The 27,205-nt window shown below is 37.3% G+C and overlaps 1 protein-coding gene across 6 annotated transcripts in view; it reads left to right on the top strand.

Annotated features, from left to right (window-relative positions):
- The first annotated feature begins 466 nt into the window (after positions 1 to 466).
- LOC129722771 (phosphatidylinositol 4,5-bisphosphate 5-phosphatase A-like) overlaps positions 467 to 27,205 on the top strand; it is a 65,933-nt gene continuing 39,194 nt past the window's right edge. The window contains exons 1-2 of one of the 6 annotated variants that reach the window (XM_055676500.1): positions 467 to 623; positions 2,813 to 3,067. In XM_055676500.1, coding sequence (XP_055532475.1) covers positions 3,036 to 3,067 — 32 coding nt within the window. In that variant the 5' untranslated portion in view covers positions 467 to 623; positions 2,813 to 3,035. Of the gene's footprint in view, positions 624 to 2,699; positions 3,068 to 27,205 lie in introns of those variants that run through there. The other 5 variants (XM_055676498.1, XM_055676502.1, XM_055676501.1 and 2 more) reach the window with 5 other exon arrangements.

The following is a 27,205-nucleotide window of genomic DNA, read 5'->3' as shown; positions in this document are numbered from 1 at the left end:
ACTAACGTTTCAATGAAACTTCCGTGAACCAGGTCCTTTTATGTGGTGCCCAAAACTTATTGAGGGATCTTGAAGTGGCTCAAAAGGACACAAGTTTCAAGTGACCATAAAACAACCGAATGTCACTTTCAACCGCGTTTCGAAGTCTAAAAATAACGTGGAAACAAGTGCATAGCATAGCATAACGCCAGTAACGTTAGTTTTAGTGGGCATAGGCGCGGTTTCATACTATAAAGAAAACCCATTGGAAGCACATTACACTATAAAACCGTACCGCTCTCAAAGCTCTCTCTTTCTCTTTTATTATTTTATAGCATCCCAGCAAGCACGCGCGAGCATGCATTTGTTTACATTTTTGCATCCCTCTCCCAAGAAGATTCTCCCGTCGCGTGTGTGCTTCTGGCGCGCATCTGAGAGCAGCAACAGCAGCAGGGAAAGAGAACGACTGTGTGTGCGGTTTTTTTTTTGTCAAAACAGAATGTCAACTTGACGTCCGCGGCACGGGCACGATCAGCGCAGTAGAGTTTTAGCCGTGTCGGAGAAACTGTGTCGCTCGAATCGCGGTCGTCGGTTTGTGTGTCCTTCGAGCAAATCGCGAAAATAATCTGCTTGCTAAAGTCAAGGTATCTATCTGCCTCCGGTGCTCGTGTGCTTGCTTGCTGGTTTTACTGTTTACTATTAACCACTACCACTCGAGTGGATCGAAAAAGAGTTTACGATGAATGGATGATTAATTCATCAATTTTAATTGATCGCGACATAGCGGTAGTAAATTTGGTTATAAAAATTAGCTGTTGCCAAAAGTGTGTAGAAAGTTTACATCGATTGCAATTATTGAGTGTCACTGTGGAAACAGGGAATGGTACCTACTCACAAAGTGAGATGCCGTGAACAGATTGGCGAGAAAATATATAAAATACCTGTGCGGTTGAGAGAGTAGTGGCCAAAAATAACAAAAATATTTCTGTGGAAGTGTTGAATAGTGAGCGGATGCGGGTGCGGATGGGGTGCATATGGATCATAGCCGATTGTGGGACAGCATGCGGTTCGGATAAGCCTGCTTGCTTGATGGGTGCTTTTTCGGACGGAAGAGAAGAGAAGTTGTCTAGCGTAATTTTAAACAGGAATATCGCAGCGATGACGCAGAGCAGATAGGAGGGCTGCCATTGAATACAGCAGAGCACAATCTTTACGTCTCTCGAATACTGAGATTAGGGTTTTTGTAAAAAAGAGATCGTTCTGATAATTCATATTAGTTAGGGAAGTATCAAAAGTAATGTAATGCTCTTCTGTATGTGAACCTGAAACCTACTCTAGAAAACTCGAAATAATTTAAAAACAGACACGAAACTCATTCACCCGTTCTTTGCACACCCTACAAGTGTTAGAAATTTCGGTTTGTTTGGGGGAGCTTTCTATGCTTGCGCCACTGATGCGCTTAGCAGGTCATACGATTATGAACTGTCACATCGCGTGATTCAGAAATGAGGTGCAAATGTAAGTTAAGTTTGTGCCCCTATTAGTTTTAAAAACATGTCTGGAAACACGTTTCATTCTTTCCCGAAACAGGCAAAATCTACTAGATATGAATTCATTAAAATACCTCAAGTCTGCGAGTGTAGCTCTGTTGCTCAGGAGAATTCGCTAATATTTTACAGGAGATGTGTGATTAACATAGTAAAATAAACAGACTTGGATCAACAAGTGAAATCATGAATAAATAAATGAAAAAATTAGACAATAATTCAAAACTTCTAAAAGGGCATACAAAAAGTATGCCCTTGCCCTGGTTTATTCGCTATTAACAAAAATATTGAGTTTACAAAGAGCATCAAAAGATTTTTTCTCTTATTTTCAATATTTTTCTGTCTATCAGAAAGTGCACGTGAGTAATCCTCATTCAAGGGCATATCCTGTTCGTCAAATAAGATTCAATCCATTTAAGTAGTCCTGACTCAAATCCTAGCTTGAGTTTGAAAATTAGCATGGGGATAACACCAGCAATGTGAAGTGTTAACGCCTAGTCACAAATTTTGATGCACTATCTTCTCCTATTATTATTTCTTTTAGTTATTATTAGCGTCCAGGTAGATTTTATCGATTCCAAACGCTTAGCATCGCTTCTTTTACATTAGCTAGTTAATCTAACGATAAATTAAACATAAATGCATTGTTTGAAAAAATGAAGACGAGGTGGCTCTTCTTTATTTAAAGCTTATAAAACAAGGTATAACATTACTATTGCGGAAGTATCCATTTTCATGATCCGCTTCTAGAATGTTACGATCGGTATCCATCCACTTCCTTGCGTGTTTGTTACTGATAAATCTTAACCTGAACTCTAGCTGGCAGCCCTACCATCGATCCGTTCAAAGCGTGCTAAGGGAACTACGAACAGCGACGCGCGATGATCAATTTCATTCCGTAGCTCTTGCGGTTCGAGTGGTATACAGGACGTGCTTTACGACAACGACGACGCTGTGACGACGCCGTTGTCAGTGAACTTGAGCGTTTCAAGGTGGTCTTCTTGCCACACAGCACTGGGAGACGGTTTCACAGTACAGTGCTAGCCCACTAGTGTGTCCACTCCGGCGGGTTAGCTTACACTTATCCGTGTACGTTCGTATGCGGAATCAAGTGTTTGATAAGAAATAAAGTTAGTCTGAATCTAGCGATAAGATAACCCCGTTTGCGGTTTTGTGGTTTTTGCCCCGACAGAGTCACTAGTAATCGGCAATATTACTAGGTTGTGCTATCTAAGTTGTGCCAATCAGACAGTGAAAATATCAAAAGGTTTTCCACTTCTAAACAGGTTCGGAACGGAACGGGCGTTAGTTTGAAAAGCTCAGCGAAAAAAGTGCATTTGTGAAAGCGACGGTGTTTCCGTGAACGCGTGGAAGGTCGTTAAATATAGAACTTTCCGAGCGTCTGCTAAACGGCAGTACGCCAGGAATTAACATACACCCATATACGTCGCATCCTTGGTCGCATCAACCAGCTGCATCAACCGCGAACGACATTGCGACCAAGGCGAGATGAGTCGCTGCGACAATAACTGGAATGTCAAGTAAGTACCGACATATTATGTATACTAACCTCCCAGTTAGAATCAATACACTTGTTTTCGAACGATTCGAATTATGTTGGATAGGCTGAAGTTGAATAGTACTTCCATGACATCATCTTCTAACTTTATGGAAACCTAACAGTGGAAGCGACAGCCTGTTGTTCGTGAGAAGGCGTCTCCCGCGACGCGACTGCTATAATCAGTTAAAGTCCGCCGCGATAGCTGTGAACCGCTAATGACGCGATCATTGTTTGATTCCATTGTTTGATTCCAACAGCACGGGCAATCATAATAAAATATCTCGAATCGTGTTCCGCTTGTAAACAATCTGCATTCAAATGTCGATACCATCAGCTGAACTGAAAGCAGCTCGAGGCGACGCCAATATTAACTGGGTTCCGGGTCAAGGTACCGCATGGAAATGTCGACTAAAATTACGCATATTTAATTACGAGTATTATGTAGTTCGCTGTGGGTAGCTTTGAAAGAATAATGAAATTTTGTATTCGACAAAGTACGCGAAAACATTTGGTTGAATTTTTACAACCTAGTGCTGATGGGAACAGATAAAAGAGAAGGTAACATATGACTTTGCGTTTTTTTATTATCATCAGAATGGCGATAATTGCTGTCGCAAGCTATAAAGTCAGCATTTGGGGCGCGAGATTCCACCGCCGCTAGGTAAATACTGTTGAGTAGCTAACCGTATCTACTCTCTTATAAATTTCTTAGTGTGTAGAGCATATATTCTATACAATTAAGCCATTTGCGTCACTCTGACTGGGTGCTTGCTGTTGTCAGACGGTGGGAATTCTTGCTTTGAATATCTTCATAAAATAGCTACTAACAACGGGTTAGCTCGCAATCTTTTAAAGATAGTTGGAGCTTCTGCTTAGAATGGGTTTCAAGATTCTAAACTGTGCATTTGTGAAAGCGACGGTGAGTCTATATTTAGAGTAGCAAATGATAATTAACAACTAATATTCGCTTTCGGAACAGAACTGTTATTTCATTTTGAAAACGTTTCACACTTTATTTTTTTTTGACGTAGGACTACGTCTTACCGCACTATCTCGGGATACATTCTGCGGAAACTAAAGCCAAAGTATGACGTCGGAATGAAAGATTTCAAATGGTAATACTGGTGAAACCACATGATGGATCACAATAGTCAATATGTTGTTGGATTGATAAAATGATGGACAATTTTTTGATGCTTTAGTTATCATTATCACTTCAATGCCTATCAGTGAAAATTGAATAAAAGTTTCAAGGTCGAATTTTCACGAACAATATACCAATCATTGGCGAGCATGCCTAGCACAGACTTCATGAGTAGACACCAACTGCCTGCTGCAATATTTTCTGTATCACGGCAAAAAAAAATTGACAGAATCTCCCCATCCCAATAGGTCAACTGATGCTGGCTTCCCTGAGCCTAGACTATTTTGATGTCTCGGAGGTGAAGCTTTTTCGGGGAGTTCGTTACCACCTTCTTTATCAGACAGTTTAACGATCTGCTGTTAGAATGTTATTAAAACTGATGTCTTGAAGGAAAACATACTGGCACAGGCAACAGTACTGCACCGAGCCATGTATGAATAGAGCACTTTTCACTCCTCGTCTATCAGTGCAGTAAGACTAACGCGTAGGTATCGTGTTGGGATCGAATTGCACTTAAATTGTCTTCTTCTTTTTGTTTCGTACAGAAGCAAATTTCAGAAGGTGCCGCACATTACGCTGCACCACCGGAGACAACAAAAATCTGTACGTAACAGTAGAGGTAGATAGCAGGGTATATAAATTTGGTGCATTGTACAGGTAAAATTCGTTATACACTCTATTTTTCTCAGATTTATTTGAATAATTTAATATAGGTTGTTAAACAGACAATAGAAAACCAAAATGCTCAGCAGTACAAATCTTTGGATAGGCAGTTTAACGAGCTGTACTGATGATTATATTTTTCTAGCTAAACGAATTAAATTCATCTTGCGGTTGCGGTATAGAGAAAAACCAAATTCGTTTCATCTTGCTATTGGGGTTTCCACAATTATATTTGTATTCTTCAAATCATTTTTTTTGCTTCAGCATCTGCAAGAAAATATTACCTTCCATAACCTTACTTGTAATTGAACAACACTATCCAAACTTCAATTGCTGAGGCTAATATTGTTTATCATTCTATCCCGGTTTCTTTTTGAAAATAACAGAATTTTCGCAGTTTTTTTATATATCTTGAAACTGAAAAAAAATCTGGTTCTGTTTACTGATAAAATGTTTAAATTGTGATATTTTCGACTAGAAACTGTAATTTTTTATCGTTACTTCTCCCGCGAACTTGTAAATACAGGAAATTATATTATATGTGACATCTTTGCTTGGCAGTTGTGAGGTATAGACAGGCAAAGCTAACAAGATGCTGCTTTAGAATCGGTGAGTGAGACATCTTTTACAAGACAATTAAATATAGAAGATAGTTTACTTTCTACTAAATCGTACTTAATTGAATTTGTGTAAAAAATAAACGGATCTCTTTCGTTGACTTTTTTCACTTTTTAAGTGGCCTATGACGACCTTAACAGAAGATATGGCTATTATTGAACTAGTTTTAGTTCCAAGTCGTTAGAGGTTTTGCTTCATGAATTTAAGCTCAATAATTTGGGAGTAACCGGAACTCAACGGGGACAAGTCCGCATGTGGCCTATGACGACCTGGATACTTTATCTGACCACCCGAGTAATTAGAGACATAATATGGTTTTTCGTACTGAGAATCAAAATACGTTTCTGTTGAAAGATTAAATTGATAAAAAAAAACAGTTAACTTAAAAAATATGATTAAACATAATCGCTCGTTTTTGGCACATGTGTGCCAAAATCGAACCGTGTCCAAAGTAAAACGTGCTCAAATCAAATATAGCATGTAGTCTCAGAATGAAATATAAAACTATCGTAGTCCTACGTCAACTTTGCGGTCGTGTCTTAGATACCACCCTCCTACTTTTTTAATTATCCTACACTGTGCTAAAACAATTTTTTCATAATGATTTGCTTGTGTTTCAAATTGCAGACATCAGAACAAGTATTCCTTTACAGTTTTGATGAATTTTGTAGCTGGGATGATCAAATCCACTGTTGCGGTGCCACTGAAACACTTCCGGACTGTAATGGCAGCTTGCCAAATCTAGCTAAAACTTCACGTTTGTGACCTTAACAAGCAAAGCCTTGGGGCTACATTCCACCAATTCGGAACTCGACCTTCTGTTTATATACATAGACTTCGCAGTCAACTATTTTAGTGTACAGAACAATTGCGGGGCTAGCTCTACGATCCTACTGACGCTTACAGTTTCTCCTGAGCCGAAACTCGAACCTACGGCGACTGGCTTGTTAGGCCAGCATCGTACCTCAAGACCAGCTGGAAGGGTGAGCCCTAACAAACAGAAGGAAATGTTTCTGGTGGCACTCTTCCCTATACATACTCATGTTCATTGTATTGCCTGTGATGAAAACCTTGGTTTTCTGTCTACAGCCAAAAATAAAGAAATTGCTGACAAATTTATCAGCGAAAACCAACATAAATTTGCTGGGGACATCTCATCTGGTAGTGGCCTTGTGAAATTTCAGGCATGTGAGCTGGCCAAAATCAAGCTTCGCGTACTTTTCGTTATTCATCAGCATACATCACTCGTGAAACGCAAAAATAATAGTGGTGCTTATTACGGGAGTCACTTCACGGTAAAATATATTTCACTCTCACGCTCACTTCACTTTTTTAGACCTATTCCCGATTCCACCTCAAGTGAGGTGACAAAAATCATCTCCGTGGAGTGAGAACACCAGATCTTGACGTGTTCTGCATTTCTAAGACATTCGGCATAAAAAAAATGTTTTTTTCGGTATCGAAAATTTCCTGAACTAGTTTGCATTTTTTTCATTCGGCAAAAAAACGAAAAATTGACAGTTAATTTTAAAAAATGCCGTCAGATGTTAAACCACTTATATTTGCAAAAGAGAGAAAGAGTTCGCAATACTGCATGTAGATCATAACTGCAGTGGTCCCCGTGGCTCTGTGGTTAGCGATACCAGTTGGTTTGCTCTCCCACACGGTTGTGATATCGGGTTCGATTCCTGATCGAGTCGAGGATCTTTACGAGCTGAAAATTTTCTCGACTCAGCACTGGGGCACGTTGTACTTATCCTACACATGCAAAATGTGCCAAAAACAAGATCGATAACGAATTCTCTGAACTAATCTAGTTGATCGAGACCGCTACTAACCCCAAGGCTAAGCGTGCGATATTGTTAGATCATAACTGCTTCCGTTCGTCGTTCCGAGCTGTATCTCTCACGTCGGTGCTTTCATCGATTGCTAGCGTGAAAAATGTAGAGCAACGGATCTCTTGCTCTTACGCGCAATGTTATTTTCAGACTATCACCTAGAACTTCAACCCTCTCGCGATAAACTGATGTTATAAAACTCGGCTTTTGCTTTGGGGCACATTATGTTTATATACACTCCTGGGCAGTTCCACAAAAAATGTCCCAGTTTTAATATTTTTGCCTTTCTCCTAGAAAGGTAGAGCAATCACTTGCAAAACCGAAAATATAAAAGTGCTCCAAAGGGCCGAATGGCATATATCACTCGACTCAGCTCGACGAGCTGAGCATTTTCTGTATGTGTGTGTGTATGAGTGTGTGTGTGTGTATGTGCAGATTTTTATTCTCACTCACTTTTCTCAGAGATGGCTGGACCGATTTTCATGAAATTAATTGCAAATGAAAGGTCTTGTTGTCCCATAAGACCCTATTAAATTTCATTGTAATCGGATTTTTAGTTTCGAGGTTTTGTATCAAATAGTAAAAATCATCAAAACATCATTATCTCGAAAACTACACAACCGATTTGAACAAAATTGGTCTCAAAAGAACGGGCTACCTGGAAAACCCTTAAGTTTTGAATTTTATAAAGATTGAACATGTTGTTCAAAAGTTATGAAAAGAAACGTGTTCTGAAGGCTCACTTCAAGATGGCCTGACAAAGTTTTTTTTTTTTAATTCTTTTAGCACCAATATTTAGTGGTTAATTTGTGGTTTCGAAATCCAATTTGTGGTAATTTGTGGTTGAGTAATTTCTGAGAAATTTTCAGAAAACTGAGTCAAGCCATCTATGAAAATGATTTCGCTTCAAATGAATCAAACAACGATGATATATACATCAATCGAAAGCTCTTAATTTGTGGTTCACGAAAATGTAGTTTTTGTAGGCATACTTCATAATATAATAATTGAAAAACAATTATTTAATTTTTTGAACATTGTTTACATTGTTTTTGCGAAGCACTTCACTATTCTTAAGGACTTTCACCGTCACCACCGATTATACAAGTCGAATGTTAGTCAACATTGCGCTTTGAGAAGAGATCTGGCACCTCTGACATATGAAACCCAGTTGCCGAATTGGCGATTTTTTTTACCGCGAATCTCTTCCTCTGAGTATTTCTAGGTGAAACAGTATGTAAACAGCAGGGATACTATATGTGCAGATTTGCTGCGAAATGCAAATGTTGATCAATTAGCAGATATTTGTAGTTGACAAGCCTCCGTGTGTTTTACGTAAATTTCCTCAAAATAAGTGAAGTTTTACGTAGACATGCGAGCGTAATTTTCTCGATCTTCGGTCGAATCATTTCCGGAAATGTAGTTTTGCCGTTTACCGATTGTTTGAAAAAAAAACCTAAATTAATACACCTAGGGATGTGATCCGGTCTTTCTCATACAAAATCTCTTATATGTTAAAATCTATTAGCACATACGTTTTAACTCTTGGAACAAATTACAGCCTGATAATAATAAAGAACAATTTTTTGTTTCGATAAATATAATATTTTGGTTACCAACTACGCAACTGTATTCGACTGTTGGGTATTTTAGAAACCGGAATGATGCCTGAAGGTCGGGAATGGGTAGGGAACAGCTGAAACGCATGGTAAATGCCCAAAGGTGTGAGTCCTGACTAAAATTAAAATTCGATATTTTCTCGTCTCAGGAATATGCTACTACAACTACCCCCTGAATAATAAAACAAAAAAGCTTTCAACGGCAGCGACAACTGTATGTCGTATATATGAACGACTGTCGGAATGTTCTAGATAACCCACTAGCACTAACATAGGCAGGTGCCAGTACTATGCTCATCCAACGCCGCGTACGGTCGGTGTTGGCAACAAAAGGGAAAAAAAATTTCAAAAATTTAAATAATAGTTTTTTAATTATTTTAATATGAAGTATGCCTACAAAAACTACATTTTCGTGAACCACAAATTAAGAGCTTTCGATTGATGTATATATCATCGTTGTCCGATTCATTTGAAGCGAAATCATTTTCAGAGATGGCTTGACTCAGTTTTTTGAAAATTTCTCAGAAATTACTCAACCACAAATTACCACAAATTGGATTTCGAAACCACAAATTAACCACTAAATATTGGTGCTAAAAGAATTTTAAAAAAATACTTTGTCAAGCCATCTTGAAATGAGCGTTCTGAAGACTGTTTAATCTCACTCATGTTTCTCAGAGATGGTTGAACCGATTTTCATAAAATCTGTGTCAAATGGAAGGTCTAGTTACCCCATAAGACCCTATTGATTTGTTTTGCAATCGGACTATTAGTTTGCCTGTTATGTTTAAAAATGTGAAACCCATCTATGCAAAGGAACATATTCCGATGACTACTTGGACTCACTCACTTTTCTCAGAGATGGCTAACCCGATTGCCACAAAATTAGTGTCAAATGAATGTCTATTGAATTTAACTGTAATCGAACAGTAACTTCATCTGTAATGTACCGACTTGTGAAAAACACGAAACTTCATTATCTCAGAAACTACACAACCGATTTGATCAATACTGATATAGATGAGCGGGCTAGTTAAGGGTTAACTGATGAATTATGATTGAACACGTGGTTTCAAAGCTTGGCTGCCCTATACGTTCCCATTTCATTTGATTATAATCGAACTTAAGCAACTGTTATGTATTAATTTGTTAACAATACAACGAAAGTTTATTATCTCAAAGAGTACATGACTCATTTGAACATTACTAGTGTCATACGAACGAGTCATCTCTCAAACTCACAAATAACAAACTTCATAACAATTTGATATGTGGCTCAAAAGTTATGGAAAGATAAGAAATTCAAAGACTATTTAAAACTATACCTGCTTTGATCGATATATGTGGCCTTAACATAATTTAAGTGTGGTATCGTACTATTTGAACGTTTCAAATTCATTGATTCCTTGCGATGTGTTTAAAGTCTGCAAATGCTTAACCAATCGGGCATAGGATATGATCAAAGTCAAATAACAACTCGTTTGAAATGATTGGTTTTAATCGAAATGACAACATCCTCGACTGTTGGCTTGTGTACATCGCCTTAATTCTGAATATATTCATATTGGGTGGTATTCGGTCATTTTCAGCTGATTTTCTGGCATCAATCTGACACCGTAAATACCCATATTGGGAGGTTTTTAGTTATTTAGGTTGTTTTCCAAAAATTAAAGTGGTCGTCTTTAAATTCAAAATGGTGTCCAGGGTCAATGTTTGGTTCCTATGCATCATCACGTTTACGGAAATATCCATATTGAGTATTATTCGGTCATTTCCCACTGTTGCCTAGAAGTTGCCATTTAGCAATTCAAAATGGTGCCTGAGGACAATTGTTAGCTCCTTGCATCATTCTGGTTCCAGAGATACTCATATTGGATAGTATTTTAGGCTGTTTTTCACAAACCGGTAGTCGCCATCTTGTATTTCAAAATGGTATTTAGGATACTGGTTAAAGAAAAACTCATATTGGGTGATATTTGGTCACTTTGGACTGTTTTTCAGAAGCCGAAAGTCGTCATTTTGGACTTTAAAATTGCCTGTGAAATCAATTTCTGTCATCTGGGCGTAATTCTGGCTCCGAAAACATTCATATTGAATGGTATTTGGTCATTTCCGGCTGTTTGCCAGACACCGGAAGTCGCCATCTTGAAATTCAAGACTGTGTCTGTGATCAATTTTTAGCTTCTGTGCATCTTTCTGGTTCCAGAAATACTCATATTTAATGGGAATCGTCCATTTCAGGCTGTTTTCCAGAAACCGGAAGTTGCCATCTTACAATTCAAAATATTGTCTGAAGTCGATTTGTGGCTCCAGTGCATCATTACGGTTCCGGAAATACCCATATTGGGTGGTATTTGGTCGTTTGCGCTGTTTTTCCGACACCGGAAGTCGCCATTTTGGATTTCATAATGGCATTTGGAGACAATTTCTGGATTTTGAACGGCATACTGGTTAAAGAAAAACTCATATTGGGTGGTATTTGGTCATTTTCAGCTGTTTTCAGAAACCGGAAGTCGCCATCTTAGAATTTAAAATGCTATCTGTGGTCGATTTTAGCTCCTGTGTATTATTCTAGATCCGGATATTATTATATTGGGTGGAAATCGGCCATTTTTGGCATCCAGAAACCGGAAGTTGCCATCTTACAATCCAAAATGTTGTCTGAGGTCGATTATGGAACATATTTGTTACCACTAAAAACATTCACCTGCCAATATGGTTCCATTTTGTTGATTAGTTCGCGAGATGTGCAGAAATTTGTAAAGAAACATGTACTTCCAGAAGAGGGAGGGGCGTCGAACCATTATGGACAAATTTGTTATCTCTAAAAACATTCACATACCAAATTTGGTTGTATTTTCTTGATTGGTTCTTGAACTGTGCGAAATTTGTGTTTCATTTTTATGGGACCCCTCCCTTCCAGAAGAGGGAGGGGTCTCAAACCATCATAGGAACCTTTAAACCCCTACATACAAATTTTCACGTCGATCGGTTCGGTAGTTTACGAGCCTGTATGGATCAGACAGACAGACAGACCGGACTGCATTTTTATATGTATAGATTACAACATCAATATTTTAGAACCTAAAGAGTGAATATACATTTATTGGATTGAAGCGTTCATGTAAATCTGTTTTTACAAATAAAAAATTGAATGAGAAAGGCTGGGTCTGACCGCTAGGTGGATTAATTTAGGTTTTTTTAAACTGTCAATTTTGTTTTTGCTGAAACTTTTTTTTGCACAGACGTTTCTATAGGCAAAAGATGCCATTTTGTGCTATTGGTTTAAGTTTTTGAAACACTACTTATTTTTGAGAAGCTATTTAAAATACTTTTCTGTGAAGGTATTGTTGATTACAAATATTTTAGGGCCAAAATGGTTTTTTGATTGTATCTCGATGGCGAAGATGCCGACTTTCAGTTTCTGGAAAACAGCTTAAAGTAACCAAATATCATTCATTTAAGTATTGCGGAAGCGTTATACCCAGAGGCCAGAAATCAAACTTTTGAACCACATGTTTAATCATTAGTCAAGGAGTTAAGGAGTTCTTTCCAAAAATCGGCAACAAGTGCAATTATGTGAGTGTAAACATCAGAAACGAACATACTGCTACACCTAATATCAGCAGTGATGCCATTTTTGTTCCGGAAATTTCGAAACGGTTTGAAAGTTCAACACACTAAAACGAGGATGTCTTTACTCGTGTAATTTATACTTATACAAAGGTTTTATTCATAACAATAAATTCCAATCCGAATACTCACACAACATCAAAACGTGGGCCAGATGTCAAACGTGTTTCAAAACTTAACGCAGACCGCGTGGAATGGAGCAGAGGGCCGGATGTGGCTCGCGGGCCGTACGCTGGACAAGCCTAATCCAGTAGTCGTCTTGTGCAAACTTGTATGGAGGCTTCAGTGCGATGGACAGTTCATTGCGGAATTCCATCGCTGCATGGCGCAAGTGGGCACAAACTTTGTCGCATCGTGACCTTAACGTAAACTCACGGTTCCCATCTCCTAGAAGGTTGCGGTTTTCAGCAAAATTGTTCAGAAGGTCAAGAGCTTCTGGATGGTTGGCAGTTGCAGTGCAGAACTGTGGTGGTAGTCTATACGCAATTCTTCGTATTTCGATCTCATCTTACTATAGTTATGATGATAAGAAGAAACACTTGAGGATCGTCGTTATCCATGACATAGAACGCGGTCTTATTTTTGGACATTTCTAATACATGTTACATGTTGCATCCTGCTCAAATGAAAGCAATTCTCCAGAATTAGCATACACAAACCAATGCTTAGCAGGGTGAAATTGACAAAATCGAGAATTAGTTGAATATCTCAGCCTGGCAACAGATGCGGTAGTCATATGGTATTATTGAAGAAAATTATCCGCTGAATCGATTGGACAGGGCCGCTGGACTTTGAGTGTAGAAATACAGGACTTAATTCAACCCGAGTCACCAGTGGAATAATTTTATTTTATTATTTTAAATTCTGACAGAAAACCGCTTATGGCTGGGTGTAGTTGAGAAGGCTCTAGACGTTTTCAATTTAATTTACTGAGTTTTGAGTGATAATTCTCAAATAGGTTGTAAAAATATTCCCTACTGTCCATAAACCATAAAGACCATAAACCAAACGAGGGTCAAGTGCTCCAAATAATTTTGCTAAAGACCGTAGGTTTGTAAACAGTTGAATTCACGAGATCAAGTCAGTAAAAAATACTGACAACTTCAGGCACACTAGTACCACTTTGTGGCAGAAATCCGAACTAAATTTATAGCCAACAAACAGTCCCTTTCGAACATCTTTTCTGAAGACCACAGCTTCCTAGGTGATTGGATTTACGGAATAAAATCAATTCGTAATATTCAGCAGCTGAATTCCGTACAAATCTGTATTCCAACCCCAAAAAGTTCTTGTCATCTTGGACAACTTTGCTGCGTTTCACTACTTTTAAGTGGTTAACCTCGCGAGATGAATTTTGTTTGAAAAATTTGGTTGAATTTCGAAACAAACTGTGCACTAGGGGTGTGCGAAACTGGCTTTTCTGGTGTCGAAACGAAACGAAACGAAATTAACCCTTAATTTCGGTTTCGCCAAATTAGTCGAAACGAAATCAAGGTGGATTTCGAGTTCTCGATACGAAACGAAATTGGGCTCTAAATTTCGCGAAATTTCGAAAAATAAAATAAATGTTTCTGAAACATAGCATTACAATGATTTGTAACGTTGGAGCGCACGCTAACGAAGTACGAAGAGTAACGGTATTCAGATATCGATAAACCGATAATGACGAGAAAATCAAAAATGTTAAAAACTAAAATCTTGATGCATTCATTTATACAGATTATATTGCAGGTAATAGCACCTCGATAGATACAAATGATATAAAGGTCAAACTCGAAATGTCTTTGTAAATAATAATTTAATAAACTTCTGAACTGATTCTTTTGGTTTGAATGCAACTATGTTTAAAATATCAATCCTTCTTTCATAGCACTTTCATCATTCAAAATCCAAGTTTTGTCCTAGAGCTCGAACTGGAAAACATGAGAGATGGGCCCTATGCAAACGTAAAAGCGACGAATCCGATAAGCAATTCCTCGGCGGCCTTCTGATGCATTTCTGCATTCTCTAAAAGCAGCAAAATTCACAGGAATGGTTAAAAAGCTGTAAAACCTTTGGAGGGCAACTTTTTTGTCGCTTTTGTCGACCAGTGTTATTGAATTTTTTTTAACACAGTTTAGTCAGACTAGACTAAGTGACATCTTTATCAATTCGAGGAAAACAGAATTTAAATTAACTATTCTGTAAACTTTCAAGTTTTCAATATTTTTGCACATTTTTTAATATAACTTAAAATTACTTTTTAACTGAGCAGTTCCACAAAAAATGTCCCAGTTTCAATATTTTTTGTCATTTTAGATTTGGCCTAAACTTTGCATAAACGTTTCTATAGACTGAGAAGCTATTTAAAATGCTATTTTGGGAGGGTTATTGTGATTATAAATATTTGCAGAGCCAAAAGTTTTTTGATCAGTGTGACGTCTCTGGAAAAGTTTTAGACAGTAATTTTATCTTTCCGATGAAAAAAAAACTCTAAAAAATTCATTTTTTTTATTGTAAACGAAACATTAAAATTAAAGCTTATTTTTCAAAAATCTTTTTTTTTTGTATAAAAATTACAAAAAAATTATCGAAGCGATGAAGGAGTCAAAAAATAAGTTATATTTAAAAAAAAATTTACAACATGTTTATTTTTGGAAGGACAATATTATTATCTCCAACTTTGCCAAAGCCACTATGCCAATCAAACCAACTGTTTCGATTATAAAAATATTTTAATTACCCACACAGTGTCCAATTGGAGATTAAAATTATTTTTCCAGCTAAATAGGTTTGTTTGACTGGCATAACTAGTGTCTCTGGTAAGGTTGTGGAAAATAATTTTGTCCTAAAAAAATATGCCCTGTGAGTTTCTGCGAGACCAAAAATAATAAAATGCATTTGGGACCATTCCTAAACTACGTGGTCATATTTTGATCCCTTTTATACCCCCCTACTCCCCCGTGGTCTTTCGTGGTCTTTTGTTTTGTGATCTTATTCTGCAAATATATGTACAATAAAGTATGAAAAATTTATTAAAAAAATTAAGGTTCAAGAAAACTGATTATTAGTTATTGCGCAAATTGTAAACAGAATTTTCAGTAATATCATTTTCTCACAACCAAAATAACAAATAGATAATGGTTGTTTAATTTTTAATAATATTTCATTGTCTTTAACAAATATAATAATTTCCTTACCTGAAAGTAATTTAAAATATGTTTTTCTGTTGAGTATATTCAAAACGATTTTTAATTTGTTGTTGAGTATCAAAAAAAAAATAAAATTTGTTTAAATAGTTTGATCATCTACGACAAATTTTTCGCTTATAGTTACGGTAAATTGTATACTCATCTAGAAATCATCTAGAAAAATATTGAGTTGATAATAAGTAAAACCTTACTTTTAGTGATTTTCAGATTTCGGATTTGTAACTTAGTTTTTTTTTAATAAATTACAAAGTTTTTGAATGTCGAACAAAATATAAACATCTTTCTTTCTTCCTTCAGTTCACGAACATCCAGGTCTTATATATTGTTTTTAAGACCAAAACGTTGATTTGTTTTACCGGTCGTTGAGTATTGAAATATACTTCCAGGAAAAATAACACAAATCCCGACGCATTGCAAAATAGAACTATTATTCTAAAGAAGAAAATGCCATATAAGGCAAAGCCTGTTTAAAACAAAAAAAAAAATTTCTTCGTTCGGATAAATTTGAAATATGTTTCAAAAATTTGATTACAGTTAATTGCTGACAACTCTATTAATTAGTCGTGTCAAATAAATTTATTAATTAAAAAATTGCGAAAGCTTCGTCTTGACTTAGCGGCAATAAAAAATTATAAGTCAGAAAAAAGACTACGTGGTCTATTCGTTAGCCCCCACACCCCCCACGTGATTTTTCGTGGTCTTTTGATAAACTCCCCGTCTCCCTATATATGACTACGTGGTTTAGGAACGGCCTCTTTGGAACAAACCTAAAATAATTTTTCTTTCAACCAATCAACAGTTAGATTGGAATGTTGTAATGCAACAAACAAATAGTTTTCTCTTTACTCAATTAGGTTATTCGTAATCATCTTCGTTTTCTTATTTCTCGTTCTTTCTAACCTTTCTTTTCTTCTACCTTGTATATTCGTCAAGTGCAAAGTCAGAATCACTTTTATGCTATAATCTGAACTTGTTTTTGACATTGTAAAATTTTGTGTCCCCTAAAACAAGAGTAACATTTTTAGTTATGTATTCAACGAGAGCGAACCATGTACTTTTTATTCATTCATTGATAAAGTATACTTTTTTGGTAACACGTTTAAAATATTTTTGATAAGGTACCTGGCAATTTTGAAACCTATGCTGACTTTGAAGTCAGAGTGTTTTGAAACAGTACTAAAAATTCAGGCAATTACAACTTTTTCTGCTTGACACATCGATCACTAAGTCTGCACACTATAAGGCATGATATCCCGTCAGCCTAGTGATGAGTCCTCTAACACAGAGAAATCCGAAAAAAAGGCTTGAAAATTTGTACAAGTCGAGTAGCATAGAACATTTGGCCTGTAAGATAGAGCTTCAGAGCTTTAGTTTTGGAAGAAACTGCTATGCCCTCCTAAACGAAAGACTAAAAGTGACCTCTTTAACCTTGTGGGCTGCAAATATAACCACATTTTGATGTACGTAAAAGATGCGTAAAATTTATTCCTACAAACAAATTACTAGATACCTTGTAGTGCATTTGGACGGCTTCATATTCCTCGAATATGACTTCAGTAATGACATGAATTTTATGCTCTGCGTGAATAAAAAATATCTCCCGCATGATGTTACGGTTTTGTCTTTAAAAACAAAAATTACCGGCTGAGAGTTTATTCTTCTATGTCTGACTTAGTATACCAGATATCTGTTGAGATATATTCAATTTAATTTATAGTCGCAATGAGCACAAACCAAAATAATATAATAATGTGCATCGGAAATTTGGTCCGAAATTTCACGAAATTTCGTAATCGTCGAAATTGGAAGTTCAATTTCGCGAAATTTTAGGCAGAATTTAGCGAAATTTAACGAAATTTTTCGGCAATTTCGCGAAACCGAAATTTCGCGAAATTTCGGGAAATTTCGAGTTTTGCGAAATTATACGAAATCATTCGAAATCTCGCACAGCCTTACTGTGCACCAATCAAAAGTCATTGTTCTTCTGAAAAATCGGGGGTTATTAGTATCCATAAACTGTTTCTTTTTTGTTCAAACTACGTGTATTTGACACGACACAATACAATTTGATGTTTTACGGAGCCAATTATAACTAGTATCTTACTTCATGGAGTATCTTAAAAACTAAGAGCAATTTTTTTTATCCTCGCTACCTACTACGAGTTAAAACTAAATCTAAAAGTAAAACTAGTATACGTTTTAAAATCGGTGACTTGTTGTTGGAGGCGACATGATGTTTATCAAACCCAAAAATTGTTTTCTGTCTAAAGGGTGTCCACGATGAAATTGCCACACCATGAAATTGCTCTAACTTTTTAACCGTTGGGTAGAATTAAATGAAAATTTGGGTGGATTTAGTTCATAGTGCATTATGTACATCCTGCAAGTTTTAAAGTCCTGTGATCAAAACTTGCGGAAATGGAATCGGAAGAACAGCTCGTGCGTGATAAAATCTTGCGCATTCATCACGAGAACAAGGATCTCTCAAACCGTTCCATCGCTAAAACGTTGGGAATCGCGAATTCCACGGTGTCGCGAGTGATTAAGCGGTTCGAGGAACGATTGACCATCGATCGCAAGCCCAGAAGTGAAGGAAAAAGTATTCCGTACAACACCAAAAATCACAACCGCGTAGTTGAAGCCTTCAACCGAAACCCGAACGCCTCCGTTCGGGATGTGGCTAAGAAGCTGCACCTAAGCCGAAGTTTTGTCCAGAAGGCCAAAACTAAGGCTGGGCTTCGAATGTTCAAGGTACAAAAGGCCCCTAATCGCGACGAGAAGCAGAACAAGTCCGCCAAAACACGTGCCAGGAAGTTGTACCTCAACATGCTGACGAAAGTTGAATGCTGCATCATGGACGACGAAACATATGTGAAGGTCGACTTCAAACAGATCCCCGGCAACCTGTTTTTCACGGCCAAGGAGAGTTCAGCGTTCCGGAGCATGTCCGCACTCAGAAGATGTCCAAATTAGCGAAGAAATTCCTGGTTTGGCAGGCCATCTGCGGAGTGCACCTTTCGTGACCCAGGACACGATGAACGGACAGGTGTACATGAAAGAGTGCCTCCAGAAGCGGCTGCTTCCTCTCCTGAAGGCCCACAACGTCCCAACAATCTTCTGGCCGGATTTGGTCTCATGCCACTACTCCAAGGACGCACAGTGCGTTGAATGTAGGGTAAGACGGGACAAAAATCAAAACTACACGATTTTGTTGATAAAACTTGTTGATGTAACAAGGAAAGTTGTTTGTTAGCTTCAGAGCTACCAAATACATAAAAGTCTTATGTGATACACTTAATCACAAAACTGTCCCAAACGCCAACGCACTCATCCTATACCAGAAACCGTTAATCTCTTTGTGAAAGTTGTACATTGTAACGAAAACTGCGGTTTCTATGTTTTACTTACTTTTACATAATTGCAAAAGTGAGTTATGCGCAATTATAACAAAAAAATAGATTTTTTTAGGTATTTTTTTTCCGTATAATTTTTATTATTTTTTGTATATTTAATCACCAGAGTAACAAACAATTTAAAATTCTTCATGATGCATATTATATTATCAAGTCAAGTTTTGGGTCATCTTTAGACGAATTGGAATAGTTGTTCGAAACGGTAGCAGCAAATACTAATTCTTTTGGGGAGTTATTTTCAACGAGCTCTGCAACTCGCCGTTTTCTTAATTCTGGTTGAGTAGCTTCCAAGAACTTCTGAGGACGCTCACGAGAAGAAATGTGGTTGTATTCATAATTATTATTCTCACCGAATCGAAGGAGAGCAAGCGGTGACTCCAACAAAATTTCATGCTTTTTCATAAAATACTTTTTTATTCTATTGCAATTCTCCCATTTCGAGTTCAATTTCGGACAATATACAGCAGAAAACTTGTGCAAATTTTCATAAACATGCTCAGCTGTGTATTCTGGTAGAGACAATAACGAAATAAACATGGTGTACTTTTGCTTGCATTGCAGTTAAACCAGTTTTCAAATATCTGCCGCTTCACGGGCGATCGGCATTGACATACGAAAAATAAAAAATCTCTCAGAGTTGCAGGAAGTTGCAGCTAATTTTTATATATTTTGTAGAGGACACTTCAAGCAAACCGATTAATCATACAGGCAATCGAAACCAAGTCTCTCTATCAATGAAATATATTGCACTAACCTTGATTGTTATTTTCCATTTTGTGTTATTGGAATACACGAAGTAATTAAGGAGTGTCAGGAGAGCTGGCAACAAGGCCAACTAAGTGCTGTGCGCGTACTGCCTCTATGAAAAATTCTACCCATAAAGCCTGTTTCCCGCGAAATAAAATAGTGTAATTACTGAAATCGGTAAGTTCCGGTTGCCCTGTTATCTAGAATAGTGAAGGAGTGAATCACAGGACCGCTCTGGGCAGGATAAGTATCGTTATATTTCGCAAGTCTTTTGTTTGTTTTGTGATAAGCTAGACCAGACACAAAAAATCACCTAACGAGAAGTAAAATTAGTCACGCTTGCAGCGCCGCTGCCATTCGATGGCGGGTAGACGAACCAGCCAATAAAGCTGCCCATGAAATTGATGGGGAATAAACCAAATCTGTGAATCTGTTAGTTTGTTAATCCGCTTCGCTTATATGTACTTAGTTTAATTGTGTAGTCAAACATTTATTTGTCGCGAGTGAAATTGAGAAATAAATATTCGTTTTCTTCATTTTGCTAATTAACGATTTCTCTAGCTTTTGGACAAATGTTTTCTAAATGTTCGCATTTTTTTTAATTGGCTATTGAGTTCATGTCTCTTGTATTCGGGTTTTGTTTGGTTTGGTTTTTTATGAATTAATTTTGTACTTTAATGATTATGCAAATTTGCATTTTTTTAGGCATTCAATCGGGATCTTTTTTACATGCCCTAATGCTTCTCATGGTGTTTTATAATTCATTTTAATTGGTCTCACATTGGGCTTTGGATGCATATAATTTCACCGGTTCCGCTGTTTTTGTACTAAAGCGAGTGTTTTTGCTTTTTCGTCATACTAGTGTTCGGTACGCTCTTGTTTGCTCTTGGAGAGGACAGTTCAGTTTCGCGCGCGGTATTTTGACTGCGCTCAGTGTAACTATCTTAATACAATGATTTCGAAGTTCAATGGCCACGTGTCAATGACCATTACATCGTATAACGTTTTTTTTTTTTTCATTACTCACTCTATCGGTTATTTGAGCTCATTATCCATCATGTCACAAAACAACGCGGTACGATGTTTGCCACTGGTACCAGTAGTTCGCGTAGTTTGCGTTCGACGTGCGGTTGTTGCGTTTTACGAAATCCATTCGTTTCTAGGTAAATTTAAAAAGTTCACGGGATGAAACGCGAAGTTTGGTGTGATACAGACTGTTGACGATTGGTATGTTGCCGATGATAACTAGTAACTTCGATTATCCTGTATGCCGATACAGCTATCGTGGCACGGCTCTTTTTATATCATCTCCTGGTGGCCAGGTGCCCAGAGACCGAGAAGTAACCATATCGTGCGCGGATTTGTGTGGAAAAGATCGCGCCATCAACCTCGATGGATCCAGATCAATTCCTTTCCACTAAACGAAATGACCACGTGGTCTTTTTTCCTGACTTATAATTGATTGTTGCCACCAAGTCAAGAGCAAAAGCTTTTGCATTTTAGAAATATGGAATGTACTGAATGCTTAATAATGAAAATTTGAAAAATTTAGGCGAATTTTTGGCACTTGACAAATGAAAAGACCACGTGGTTTAAGTCGCTAGGGAGGGGGGGGGGTTGGCTGAAAGACCACGAAAGATCACGGGGGGGGGGGTACGGGGGGTATAAAAAGGGATCAAAATATGACCACGTGGTTTAGGAACGGCCCCTTAAACAACCTAAGGTAGTGAAGACAGTCGAGGAACTGAAGAAAGTATGGGTTTACATGCAAAAAACGGTTGATTCACAGGTTGTGCACAATCTTTTGGCCGGGGTTAAGGCCAAGGTGCGGGCATTTGCGTATGGACTGTAAATAAAATACGAGTGAAATGGTAAAATGAAGTTTAATAGTTATTTTTCAATCCCTGAAAATTTGAAAGAATGCAATCGGATGAAAACTCGAATTTTGCGAATCAATTTTGTGTGTGGCAATTTCATCGTGGACACCCTTTAGTCTAGTCTAGTCTACACTAACACAGCCAGTACTTGAAAGAATCCTGGAATATGTTATCCACCATTTAAAAAAAATGTTTTCCATAATACAATATAATCTAAGAACGGGGACAATCCGTACCACCCGATCCGTATGTAAGAAGTAATATAATTCGTTGGGAGTGACAAAGCTAAGAAAGTACACTCCTTTGATGACCAACCTTCTGGGATGGAACATAGGTATTTCCTCCTTATGTTCGGGTTAAGAAACCAAGGATATAGCGCCTTTACTCGCTTCAACTGTTACGGTTAGAACTTGAGTACACTGAATTCTGTTTTTACTGTTTTTTATTTTACACGATTTTTTTACCCGATTTTCTCGAAATTACGCGATTTTTTTTGCGCGATTTCCTCGAATTTACGCGAAATGTGAAATGGAAAATATTGTTTATGAGCCAAGATGTAACACACACACAAACATACACATACATACACATACATACACACAAACAAACACACTTACCACATAGCGAAAGATTTTGTAACGACGCAATCTTTTTTTACGCGATTTGCTCCAAATTACGCGATTTTTTTTTTACCGCTTTTTGTTCAAAATTACGCGATTTTTTTTCGCGATTCTTTTTTTGCGCGCACGCATCAATCGCGTGAAAAGAGAAACCAGTGTACTAACTTTAGTCCTAGCATTTTTAGCTTACAGTTATAGCGCCATTAGTCGCTCTCTAAAAGGAATATGAATTAGGAAATATATTTGAGTTCAATATATTCAATACATTATTCTTTGAAATGATGGTGGTCAACCTTTTTGATTTCCAAATTTTTTACTGTTGTCTCTGTCACTTTTCTGGGACGGCTTTTATTACAAAGCAACTCGACTCCGATCTAGAAATACTACTAAACGTGGGGCTCTGATGCTACCACGAACGCCTGTTTTTAATATTTCGCTGAATGCTATTATGCCAGATCGATCTGGGATGGCATTTTTTCTATTTCTGAAACACTTTAATGACAACACCTCAAGCACGTAACAATAAAACACCATTGCACTACTATTAATTAAAAAAATGTACCACGAGGAACATAATTTGCGATTTTTTCTAGTAAAATTAAAACCACGTCAAAAATGTACGTCTCAAGAGCGTGAGTTCTTGGCTTGCTGCGATCTCAAACCCAAAAATTGTTTTCTGTATTTAAAAACATTAAATGTGCTGGATAGGATTACGTTACGCGAGTTTATGCGTTAGAACCTTCATTGCTGGATATAACTTGAATGTTACCTCATTCTTAACATTTTGTTGGCCCTTCAAAGGACCATGAAAATATTGATATCGTATGGCATACGAACGTTCAGTTTCAAGTTATAGCTGTCTGCTACGTTTTTATTCGGTCCAATTACGTAGCATACGACGTATGCTACGTAATTGGACCGAATAAAAACGTAGCAGACAGCTAGGGGAAAGTAGGTAAAGGCGGACACTGCGGGTAAGATGGACACTTTTAATATTTCACAAACTAGAATGTATTATGATAGTTGGGTGATGCGAATGCCTTCTTTATAGTGTGTTAATGCTTTTGAGTTGCATTATCGGTTTTTAGCAAGCAAACTGTCAAATTTGTGAGTTAAACAAAGAATATTTTCTTGAACGCGCAATTTGATGTAATTTTTATTCCACGAAAAATAGTGAAAAACTCGTGAAACTTACGTGTTTTCATTTGTTCACAATAGTGAAGTGATTAATTAGTCTTTCCTCGGTTTTCTAGTGAAAATCCAGCAATTTTTCGATGTTCCGATGAAGAGCTACGATCGTTTGAAAAATTTACAACCAGGTCGGGCAAGACGGATACACTAAGGTAGGAAAAGATGGACACACGGATTTTCCAAGAATTTTCACATGTAGGCATATAAAAGAGAGAGAGAGAGAGCTTATATATAAATACTCTCATTTCTCGTAATTTGGAAATGGAGTAAATAAAACAATATTTTTTAGTCATTGACTATTTTATATCTCCAATACTGACGGCTAGATATTGACTATTTGGATTTGCAAGGGATCTTTTGCATTTTGACACGTTCAACAGAAATTGTTGAACTCTTTGAATAGAAAAAAAATGTTTTGGAAGAGTCATCTTCCAATCTTCCCAATATTAAGCAGAAAATATAGTTTTTTATTAAGGCCTTTATGATGTACGCCAAATTCAATTGAAACCTTCATGAAGTCATATATAATATGCAAATCGACTCAGTTTCCTCAAAACAACAATGGTAGGCATCGGGTTGTTCTGAATAAACTAATCAAGTTATATGTTGTTTCCCAAAAATTGGTCCTCTATCATCACCTGAATTCTGATAGCTTTTACTGGATGTATTGAAATACACTGATAACGGCACTAGCGCATTTTTCTGAACACAATTACCCAATCAGCGGACTGTCAGCTCAAACACCGCTCTTATCGTTGACCCGTACAATTCAATTCCGCATTGTACATATGCTGTTGAACATTCCGGTGTTATATAAGCCGTAAATGTTATAATAGCAATTATGTTTTTTATACCCGTCAAATGTATTAATTGAAGCTGGCTTTAATGACGTTTAACGTTTCAAGCACAAATCGATATTTCTCGCATCACATTACATAAGATTTCTTTAAAGCTCCAGAAGAAAAGAAATCTTTCAAACTTCGATGATATTTTTCTATCAAATTCAGTAGTCACCATAAAGAATAACGGTTTCATTGCCACCACTAGCATAGGCCACGGCTTGAAACGCCATACAGAAAGCTATTAGTCTTCTCCGAAATATCGATTGAATGCTAGACGGTCTCCGCGCTCTGTGAAAGTTTTCCATACCTACATGATGCGATCTGCTTTTGGCCTTCATCGGCAAGCCCCGGCTTAGTTACGACGTTTATTGCTCCTTTGAACTCGCAGTGTGCGATGTGGAATGGTTCACGTTACTCGATTCTTAATAAATGGAATCTATTACTTCGACAGCTGTTGAAATTGGTTAAGTTGTTTTGGAAGTTTTCTATTACTTCGACAGCTGTTGAAATTGGTTAAGTTGTTTTGGAAGTTTAAGATTACACAAACAGCAAAGCTGTGTTGATTGCTTTTAAATACCTTCGACATCATTCCAAATAGTTTCAAAAGTATTTTCTACTATAGCTTACTATATAGGAAACGGTGAGAACCTGACTGCTTCCGCAGGGTCACGGCTTTTGACGTCATATCAATAGTGATCAGTAGATAACTTCACTCGTCCGAACAGGACGTGATAGTAATTAAATGCAGCCGGGCATTTTTATGATCAATCTGACGCGGTACAATGTTACAAAGTCTTTGCCTCGCTTCGGACTGTGCATCACGTGCTGCTCAGCACTGCTTTTGCGATGAAATTTGTTACGACTGTATAACAGTTGCTGGGAAATGAATTCAAGAGTGTCGAAACTATTCACCGCCAGTAAAAATAACTTCCGTCGAAACTTTTCTTTTGGGTCAAGGATGGTTTGCAATCTTTTCATTTCACTCATAAAGCTCGATAGAGGTGTCACGTTTTATTACAAAGGGGGAAATCACGTTTATGACGTATCGTATCACTGTCAGGAATTTACCATCTCGTGCACGTATCCGCGACTTTTGACCTACATCCTGATCTAAGGGAACAAAACATACGTTTTTGAAGTGCAGCAATCCCAAACTCTTTCGAAGAATTCTTTTGCGGTTTTATTTTTAGAACATGCTTCAAATCGAGGATTACCGGTTTAAAGAGGTTTATTCTAGATATCTGTTTTAAGGTCTTCACAAATATTACCAACACTCTGTCTGTTGATTAGACATTTTTGATTTTTTGCACTGACAACAATTGATTCTGATCTGATGATTCTCTTGCGCGCGGATTTTTTCAAACAATAGAATTCCATTCCAATTTTGGAGATTTTTTAACAACGAAATTTAGTTATGTAAGCTGAAAAGCAGAAACTATTTACCGCAGGCGTATTGATATTCTTTTTGCTTTTGCTGTGACCGGAAATTTATCCGCATAACCTTCATATAGGTAACGAAATATGTATATTTTTCAAGGTTGTACAAGGTAACTGCAGTGATGTTATCTATTGATGCGAGAAATTGCAAGTAGGAACGAATGCTACGGAGACATTAAAATCTGCACTGCTATGCGACTTATCATTTGAAATTTTCAATCAAGATGAAAACAATTCTATTTCAACTCTTCGCTAAGATATTAGTTATAGCCTGTAAGCGCGATGCATTCTGGTTAACAGCACTAGTTTCACTATTCGCTACTTCTGCACTAGTGCAGATTGCATTGACCGGTGCTGAAGTATTTACACATATCGTCGAAACCAATCGATTACGTTACACTGCAGGCGAGCACTATTATTTCGGGTTTCTCCTATGTGGCCTACGGTGTTGCCGCCACACAAATGGATCGACCGAGGCTTGGCTCAAAACGGTTCTGCATTGGACGAAGCTCGCCGCCCGCTATGCAATGTAAAATCACAAATAAAATTTAATTGCATTTTATGACGGGCGCTAATTAAATTGCTAGGTCTAGTGTGCGTGTGGTGTTGTTCGCCGGTAAATACACTTCTTATACAGCGTGCAACAACTTCAAATGTCGTCATCGGTCGGTTTTCTCAGTCAGTGTTTATCATTTTGTTGCGATTTTCTACTTACGATTGGCGTGGCGGTCACCGAAAAAAACCATACGTCAGTACTTCCTACGAAGTCAGGCTAATGCACACAGCTTGCCAAATGTGTTTGTACAAACGAATAATGACGCCAATAGTGTATCATGTTGCCAACAGAATTTACAAATCGTTTGTTGAAAACTTAACAACATGTACATGTAATTATCACCAATAATGTCTCACATCATGCATCGAATCAACATCAATATCAGATAAAAGCTTCACTGCTCCGAACTGGGTTGTCCCTTGGAAATGAATCAACGTTCTTATCAGTAAAAAAATTCTGTCTTATTTTGCAATCTTTACATTGCACGTATATCCGTTTTAAAGCTGCAGTATCAAGTTGATGTAATATTTGAAGACTCGAATTTCAAGAAAACTGATTACACATTATAAACACAACTTAAATTGAAAAAAAAAAACATGATGAAGATCCAAGCAACATTCATATTGTGCCGCAAGGAGGTAACTCGAAACTCTTCGTATTCTTGTGCGATGAGTCGGTGCTTCCTATTGAATGACTTTTTTTGTTTATATATAATACATACATGCGATT

Source organism: Wyeomyia smithii, chromosome 2, assembly GCF_029784165.1.
Source record: "Wyeomyia smithii strain HCP4-BCI-WySm-NY-G18 chromosome 2, ASM2978416v1, whole genome shotgun sequence".
Taxonomy (NCBI): domain Eukaryota; kingdom Metazoa; phylum Arthropoda; class Insecta; order Diptera; family Culicidae; genus Wyeomyia; species Wyeomyia smithii.
The sequence above is the reverse complement of the archived record's forward strand: the minus strand, read 5'-3'. Positions and strand labels throughout refer to the sequence as shown.